Genomic DNA, 9,842 nt, shown 5'->3' with positions numbered 1-9,842 from the left:
CCACTACACTGACGCGGCACAATGACGGGAGAGCCCCCACTACACTGACGCGGCACAATGATGGGAGAGCCCCCACTACACTGACGGGAGAGCCCCCACTACACTGACGGGAGAGCCCCCATTACACTGACGCGGCACAATGACGGGAGAGCCCCCACTACACTGACGCGGCACAATGACGGGAGAGCCCCCATTATACTGACACGGCACAATGACGGGAGAGTCCCATTACACTGACGGGAGAGCCCCCACTACACTGACGCGGCACAATGACGGGAGAGCCCCCACTACACTGACGCGGCACAATGACGGGAGGGCCCCCACTACACGGACGCGGCACAATGGCGGGAGAGCCCCCACTACACTGAAGCGGCACAGTGACGGGAGAGCCCCCACTACACTGACGCGGCACAATGACGGGAGGGCCCCCACTACACGGACGCGGCACAATGACGGGAGAGCCCCCATTACACTGATGCGGAACAATGACGGGAGAGCCCCCACTACACTGACGGGAGAGCCCCAACTACACTGACGCGGCACAATGACGGGAGAGCCCCCACTACACTGACGTGGCACAATGACGGGAGAGTCCCATTACACTGACGGGAGAGCCCCCATTACACTGATACAGCACAATGACGGGAAGCCCCCATTACACTGACTCAGCACAATGGCGGGAGAGCCCCCACTACACTGACGGGAGAGCCCCCACTACACTGACGCGGCACAGTGACGGGAGAGCCCCCACTACACTGACGCGGCACAATGACGGGAGAGCCCCCACTACACTGACGCGGCACAATGACGGGAGAGCCCCCATTACACTGACACGGCACAATGACGGGAGAGTCCCATTACACTGACGGGAGAGCCCCCACTACACTGACGCGGCACAATGACGGGAGAGCCCCCATTACACTGATGCGGCACAATGGCGGGAGAGCCCCCACTACACTGACGCGGCACAGTGACGGGAGAGCCCCCACTACACTGACGCGGCACAATGACGGGAGGGCCCCCACTACACGGACGCGGCACAATGACGGGAGAGCCCCCATTACACTGACGCGGCACAATGACGGGAGAGCCCCCATTACACTGACGCAGCACAATGACGGGAGAGCCCCCATTACACTGACGCGGCACAATGATGGGAGAGCCCCCATTACAATGATGGGAGAGCCCCCATTACACTGACGCAGCACAATGACGGGAGGGCCCCCATTACACTGACGCGGCACAATGACGGGAGAGCCCCCATTACACTGACGCGGCACAATGACGGGAGAGCCCCCATTACACTGACGCGGCACAATGACGGGAGAGTCCCATTACACTGACGGGAGAGCCCCCACTACACTGACGCGGCACAATGACGGGAGAGCCCCCACTACACTGACGCGGCACAATGATGGGAGAGCCCCCACTACACTGACGGGAGAGCCCCCACTACACTGACGGGAGAGCCCCCATTACACTGACGCGGCACAATGACGGGAGAGCCCCCACTACACTGACGCGGCACAATGACGGGAGAGCCCCCATTATACTGACACGGCACAATGACGGGAGAGTCCCATTACACTGACGGGAGAGCCCCCACTACACTGACGCGGCACAATGACGGGAGAGCCCCCACTACACTGACGCGGCACAATGATGGGAGAGCCCCCACTACACTGACGGGAGAGCCCCCACTACACTGACGGGAGAGCCCCCATTACACTGACGCGGCACAATGACGGGAGAGCCCCCACTACACTGACGCGGCACAATGACGGGAGAGCCCCCATTATACTGACACGGCACAATGACGGGAGAGTCCCATTACACTGACGGGAGAGCCCCCACTACACTGACGCGGCACAATGACGGGAGAGCCCCCACTACACTGACGCGGCACAATGACGGGAGGGCCCCCACTACACGGACGCGGCACAATGGCGGGAGAGCCCCCATTACACTGACGCGGCACAATGGCGGGAGAGCCCCCACTACACTGAAGCGGCACAGTGACGGGAGAGCCCCCACTACACTGACGGGAGAGCCCCAACTACACTGACGCGGCACAATGACGGGAGAGCCCCCACTACACTGACGCGGCACAATGACGGGAGGGCCCCCACTACACGGACGCGGCACAATGGCGGGAGAGCCCCCATTACACGGACGCGGCACAATGGCGGGAGAGCCCCCACTACACTGAAGCGGCACAGTGACGGGAGAGCCCCCACTACACTGACGCGGCACAATGACGGGAGGGCCCCCACTACACGGACGCGGCACAATGACGGGAGAGCCCCCATTACACTGATGCGGAACAATGACGGGAGAGCCCCCACTACACTGACGGGAGAGCCCCAACTACACTGACGCGGCACAATGACGGGAGAGCCCCCACTACACTGACGGGAGAGCCCCCACTACACTGACGCAGCACAGTGACGGGAGAGCCCCCACTACACTGACGTGGCACAATGACGGGAGAGCCCCCATTACACTGACGCGGCCCAATGACGGGAGAGCCCCCATTACACTGACGCGGCACAATGACGGGAGAGCCCCCATTACACTGACGCGGCACAATGACGGGAGAGCCCCCACTACACTGACGCGGCACAATGACGGGAGAGCCCCCACTACACTGACGCGGCACAATGACGGGAGAGCCCCCACTACACTGACGCGGCACAATGACGGGAGAGCCCCCATTATACTGACGCGGCACAATGACGGGAGAGTCCCATTACACTGACGGGAGAGCCCCCACTACACTGACGCGGCACAATGACGGGAGAGCCCCCATTACACTGACGCGGCACAATGACGGGAGAGCCCCCACTACACTGACGGGAGAGCCCCCACTACACTGACGGGAGAGCCCCCACTACACTGACGCGGCACAATGACGGGAGAGCCCCCACTACACTGAAGGGAGAGCCCCCACTACACTGACGCGGCACAATGACGGGAGGGCCCCCACTACACTGACGCGGCACAATGACGGGAGGGCCCCCACTACACTGACGCGGCACAATGACGGGAGGGCCCCCACTAGACTGACGGGAGAGCCCCCACTACACTGACGCGGCACAATGACAGGAGGGCCCCCACTACACTGACGCGGCACAATGACGGGAGGGCCCCCACTACACTGACGCGGCACAATGACGGGAGGGCCCCCACTACACTGACGCGGCACAATGACGGGAGGGCCCCCACTACACTGACGCGGCACAATGACGGGAGAGCCCCCACTACACTGACGGGAGAGCCCCCATTACACTGACACAGCACAATTACAATAAGCTGTGTTATAACTCACAATATTTATTAAGTTGGGCACAAAGGGCGGAATTCCATTGATTACACGGTCCGGATCTCCCGTCTAAAGTGACAGGAGATCGCGGGCCGCCATTCAATTGCTGCCGTTCTTCGCGCTGATCGCGCCCATAGAGGTCAGGTTTAGCTGCGTAAAGCAGCTAAACCCGACCAAAGTGCTGGGCGCGATCGCGAAAAGTGATGTTTGGGCGCCCAAACATGTCACTTTTCGCACATTTCAGCTCTCATCCCCCAGGGGCTGCGAGCTGAAATGTAGCGCTGGCAGCTGATCGCGCCCGACAGGAGCAAGAATAGAATAGCTCCGTCGGGCGCGATAGGGGATGAAAACAATTGAATTCCACCCAAATTGTTATATGTTCACCCCCCTTTCTATACCGTCCAGGTGCTGCAGCCACTGTAATTGTTCACTACTTGCGGAGAACCAGGTAATTATGTATTAGGCTAAGATACACAATTATAACTATGTGCGAAGCCATAGGAGAGCTCTGGGACCATATTACTGAGGGGACTAATATCTATAGTATCGTACTGTAGGGAGTATTATTCCCTCATGAAAACTGTAGTGATGAGATCAGATCTATGGCCCTGGATATGGATATATAGATATATATATATATATATATATACATACATACATACACACACACACACACCTGTAAATGACATCACTCACGTATTGGACATTACAGCACACGTTTACAGAAGTGTCCCCAATGTGAGAGCTGCACCATCAATGCCCCTGCCCACCAGTACCCCTCCCTCCCTGTAGACAATCCCAATGGTGGCACCTTGGTAGCCTTCTCCAGCCCTCCCCAGATAATGAAGCCTAAGGATAACAGAAGGATGGGTGCTAGGAGCAGAAATAACACTAGCGCCCAGCGCCGGGGGGGCACTGCAGATGGCGGATTAGGGGTTATGGAGGGGGCTGCGATACAGCAGACGGTATGTAACATTCTGGTGCTGTTAAGAAAACGAAATAAAGACTCTGCTGCCCGTAGCGACCACCCACCAATAGATACTACATATATAGAAATGTTATATAGATTTGTGCTGTACTGATGATTTCCACGTGATAACAAGGAGGTAATACTAAAGATTAATCCTAGCACTAGATAAAGCCAGAGAGCTCCAATACATGTACAGAGTGTCAGTGTGATATATATATACTGTATATAGATTTGAGGTATTGGCATAATGCCAGACTGGGTGCACAGATCTGCGCTATTGATACATTGTATCAAAAGCATAGATGGTAATGAATATATGAGCAGACAAGGGGCAATCGCACATCCGGATAAATACTGATCACTGTATACTGACAGCGGTGATTATCGGTTGGTGATAAAGAAACCAGTCCCAGCTCCCAGATATAAGGCCACAGCAATGGGCACACTGGGAGAAGCATTGTTACTGGTTATGAACAGAAGAGGATAAATAGACAGCACAAGGATAAATTACTTTATTAGATCAGTAAACTAAAGGTCCATTTGTACCAAAGACTTAGAGGATATTTTGTCCAGACAAATTTAGATTAAGCTGTGAAACGCGTCAGTAAAAAGAAAAAAAGTGTCCAGGAGCAGTGATACTATATCATACAGGAGATTAGTACATACTAGGGGAAAGATCACCTGAAATATAACACAGGAGGGGTAAGATGTCTCCCACTAATCTCCTTCCAGCATTCAGGCCACTCTGTGCCCAGTACAAAGGCATACACTGGGAAATGTTAAATTTATAAAGATCTCATTGTTCAGACAAATATATAAAAATACTTTACACAAAATTTCCACATAATGTACTAATTCTCCGTTTCCAGAAAATTGGAGACTATATATTAATCATCAACTTCTCCCCATTTGCATAGATATATTGGATGAAATCAGAGGTGATTGTAGAGGATGAATTTGTAGGATATTGGTTTACACATTAAAGAGATTGTCCGTATGAGAACTAGTTATGTTCTGCTCTGTAGCAATGTATCCGCGTTATTGCGGAGATAACACATTTGGCGCTGCGGCCAGCTGTATGAAGGACAGAGGATCGTCAGTTGACCATCTACGTGTGCAGACAATGAGTCCCAAATTTTCACACCATTTCCCAAAACCGATATCCGTACACGTGGAGAGACTTCATGACCAGCACGTCCGTAATATATCCCACGTCTCTGACGCTCTCATTTCCTGGCCTGGTCGTAATTGGAATTAAACCAGTTACACGTTTCCTGGACAGCTAGAAAGAAAAACACACAACACGGGTCAGGTTATCAGAACAACCGGTACGGAAAGTGCTCCGAACCACTATGACATGACCTATTCCCCTTCCTCTTACACAGACTAACATTACATACAGTAAGTAGTGACATATGTCAGCTTATTACACACCAGTATGACATGACCTATTCCCCTTCCTATTACACAGACTAACATTACACAGTAAGTAGTGATATAGGTCAGCTTATTACACACCACTATGACCTATTCCCCTTCCTATTACACAGACTAACATTACATACAATAAGTAGTGATATAGGTCAGCTTATTACACACCACTATGACCTATTCCCCTTCCTATTACACAGACTAACATTACATACAGTAAGTAGTGACATATGTCAGCTTATTACACACCAGTATGACATGACCTATTCCCCTTCCTATTACACAGACTAACATTACATACAGTAATTAGTGACATAGGTCAGCTTATTACACACCACTATGACATGACCTATTCCCCTTCCTATTAGTGACATAGGTCAGCTTATTACACACCACTATGACCTATTCCCCTTCCTCTTACACAGACTAACATTACATACAGTAAGTAGTGACATAGGTCTGCTTATTACACACCACTATGACATGACCTATTCCCCTTCCTCTTACACAGACTAACATTACATACAGTAAGTAGTGACATAGGTCTGCTTATTACACACCACTATGACATGACCTATTCCCCTTCCTCTTACACAAACTAACATTACATACAGTAAGTAGTGACATAGGTCTGCTTATTACACACCATGACATGACCTATTCCCCTTCCTCTTACACAGACTAACATTACATACAGTAAGTAGTGACATATGTCAGCTTATTACACACCACTATGACATGACCTATTCCCCTTCCTCTTACACAGACTAACATTACATACAGTAAGTAGTGACATATGTCAGCTTATTACACACCACTATGACATGACCTATTCCCCTTCCTCTTACACAGACTAACATTACATACAGTAAGTAGTGACATATGTCAGCTTATTACACACCACTATGACATGACCTATTCCCCTTCTACAGACTAACATTCCATACAGTAAGTAGTGATATAGGTCACCTTATTATTACACACCACTATGACCTATTCCCCTTCCTCTTACAGACTAACATTACATACAATAAGTAGTGACATAGGTAAGCTTATTACACACCATTATGACATATTCCCCTTCCTATTACACAGACTAACATTACATACAATAAGTAGTGATATAGGTCAGCTTATTACACACCACTATGACCTATTCCCCCTTCCTCTTACAGACTAACATTACATACAGTAAATAGTGATATAGGTCAGCTTATTACACACCACTATGACATGACCTATTCCCCTTCCTCTTACACAGACTAACATTACATACAATAAGTAGTGATATAGGTCAGCTTATTACACACCACTATGACATGACCTATTCCCCTTCCTCTTACACAGACTAACATTACATATAGTAAGTAGTGACATAGGTAAGCTTATTACACACCATGAGTATGACCTATTCCCCTTCCTCTTACACAGACTAACATTACATACAGTAAGTAGTGACATATGTCAGCTTATTACACACCAGTATGACATGACCTATTCCCCTTCCTATTACACAGACTAACATTACACAGTAAGTAGTGATATAGGTCAGCTTATTACACACCACTATGACCTATTCCCCTTCCTATTACACAGACTAACATTACATACAATAAGTAGTGATATAGGTCAGCTTATTACACACCACTATGACCTATTCCCCTTCCTATTACACAGACTAACATTACATACAGTAATTAGTGACATAGGTCAGCTTATTACACACCACTATGACATGACCTATTCCCCTTCCTATTAGTGACATAGGTCAGCTTATTACACACCACTATGACCTATTCCCCTTCCTCTTACACAGACTAACATTACATACAGTAAGTAGTGACATAGGTCTGCTTATTACACACCACTATGACATGACCTATTCCCCTTCCTCTTACACAGACTAACATTACATACAGTAAGTAGTGACATAGGTCTGCTTATTACACACCACTATGACATGACCTATTCCCCTTCCTCTTACACAAACTAACATTACATACAGTAAGTAGTGACATAGGTCTGCTTATTACACACCACTATGACATGACCTATTCCCCTTCCTCTTACACAGACTAACATTACATACAGTAAGTAGTGACATATGTCAGCTTATTACACACCACTATGACATGACCTATTCCCCTTCCTCTTACACAGACTAACATTACATACAGTAAGTAGTGACATATGTCAGCTTATTACACACCACTATGACATGACCTATTCCCCTTCTACAGACTAACATTCCATACAGTAAGTAGTGATATAGGTCACCTTATTATTACACACCACTATGACCTATTCCCCTTCCTCTTACAGACTAACATTACATACAATAAGTAGTGACATAGGTAAGCTTATTACACACCATTATGACATATTCCCCTTCCTATTACACAGACTAACATTACATACAATAAGTAGTGATATAGGTCAGCTTATTACACACCACTATGACATGACCTATTCCCCCTTCCTCTTACAGACTAACATTACATACAGTAAATAGTGATATAGGTCAGCTTATTACACACCACTATGACATGACCTATTCCCCTTCCTCTTACACAGACTAACATTACATACAATAAGTAGTGATATAGGTCAGCTTATTACACACCACTATGACATGACCTATTCCCCTTCCTCTTACACAGACTAACATTACATACAATAAGTAGTGATATAGGTCAGCTTATTACACACCACTATGACCTATTCCCCTTCCTATTACACAGACTAACATTAAATACAGTAAGTAGTGACACAGGTCAGCTTATTACACACCACAAATTTAGACTTCTGTCTCCAAAAGCAGCATTTTGTAAATCCATTATGGCTCATTGGCTGCCTCACGTTGCCATGTTATAGGCCGACCCTGGTTGCGATGAGCACAACACTATTGCTGGGTACACACTGGCTGACATATCAGCCGCTCGATTAATGACCGATATATCGTGTACATTGAGCAGTGTGTGCGGACAATACGTCATCGATCAGAGACATATCGAGTCAGCTTTGCAGCACAGCAAATGGCAGATATATCGGATCATCGTACGGTGTGTGTGCACGCATGGGCGGGCAGCTGACAGCCCATACACTTGCTGCAGAGGTCGCAGGTGACCGACGTCACCACTGGGTGTACATGTAAATGCCTGGCCGGTGGTGACATCAGTCACCACACATTGGGACGACAATTGGAAAGTGTGTATGCAATCAGATCCCTCCAAATCAGTCGTCCAAGTGTGTACCCACCATTAGGACAGACAGGATGGATGCAATAGCCGTGTAACAAGTGCCTCATCTGTTTTATGTTAGATTTCCCTGGACGCAAGACGTTCAATGTTCCCATACACACAGAGGCACCTGGCGGAGGCACCTGGAGGAGGCGGAGGCACAAGCACTTACCCTGATTGAACGGGGTAAACTTGAAGTCGGGAAGATACTTCCTCAGCTTGCTGTTGTTGGCCGTTTTCTTGAACTGTCCGTCAGATTTGGTGCTGTCATACTGAATGCGTCGTTAAGAGAGTGAACCAATTATACAGGAGAAGATTTAACACTGATGGGGGAATCTAGAACCACCCTGCTGCTTTATTGCTGATGGACAACACTCTAATGATGCCCCTACAATGTGGTAGATTTCTAGTCAATAAAACATTTACCTGGACACATCTTAAATGTAGTTTCTCTGTATAACCTACAGGTGGCACCGTTTCCAGCCTTCTACCCAGAGGCTACAATTGTGGCAGACAAGGCTTAATATAAAGCTTTAAAACAACAGCTGTAAAGAGGTCTCTGCCCAACTTCCCATTGGGGGATGCACCCGTATGTACGTCCCTCTACCGTGTGGTCACCAATTTCACCGCTCATTGGCCAAACTACCACTATACGCTGTGTTACACCTGCAACCTAGCCTGAAGGTCATGTATAATGGACAGCGCTGGTCTCTAGTCTGTATGGAGCCTGGATCACAGATATTGAGGATACAATAACTTCTCCCTTAAAGTCCATGGCAGCCACAATACTCTCCGCCGCTTCCTTGATGGACACCTCGTCCTCTTCTCCCACTGAAAACACACAGATAAGAGCCTGATGTAGGGGGTGCAGACAGAATGA

The 9,842-nt window shown here is 48.9% G+C and overlaps 1 protein-coding gene across 1 annotated transcript in view; it reads right to left on the bottom strand.

The window, feature by feature from the left end:
* Positions 1–4,789: 4,789 nt before the first annotated feature.
* Positions 4,790–9,842, bottom strand: part of LOC148451013 (GDP-L-fucose synthase-like) — a 30,587-nt gene continuing 25,534 nt past the window's right edge. The window contains exons 9-11 of the mRNA XM_088462378.1: positions 9,714–9,793; positions 9,135–9,234; positions 4,790–5,574 (exon numbers count right to left, since the gene is read on the bottom strand). Of these exons, the coding sequence (XP_088318504.1) occupies positions 5,519–5,574; positions 9,135–9,234; positions 9,714–9,793 (236 nt within the window). The 3' untranslated portion in view covers positions 4,790–5,518. The remainder of the gene's footprint in view (positions 5,575–9,134; positions 9,235–9,713; positions 9,794–9,842) is intronic.

Source organism: Taudactylus pleione, unplaced genomic scaffold (assembly GCF_031769625.1).
Source record: "Taudactylus pleione unplaced genomic scaffold, aTauple2 ptg001221l, whole genome shotgun sequence".
Taxonomy (NCBI): domain Eukaryota; kingdom Metazoa; phylum Chordata; class Amphibia; order Anura; family Myobatrachidae; genus Taudactylus; species Taudactylus pleione.
The sequence above is the reverse complement of the archived record's forward strand: the minus strand, read 5'-3'. Positions and strand labels throughout refer to the sequence as shown.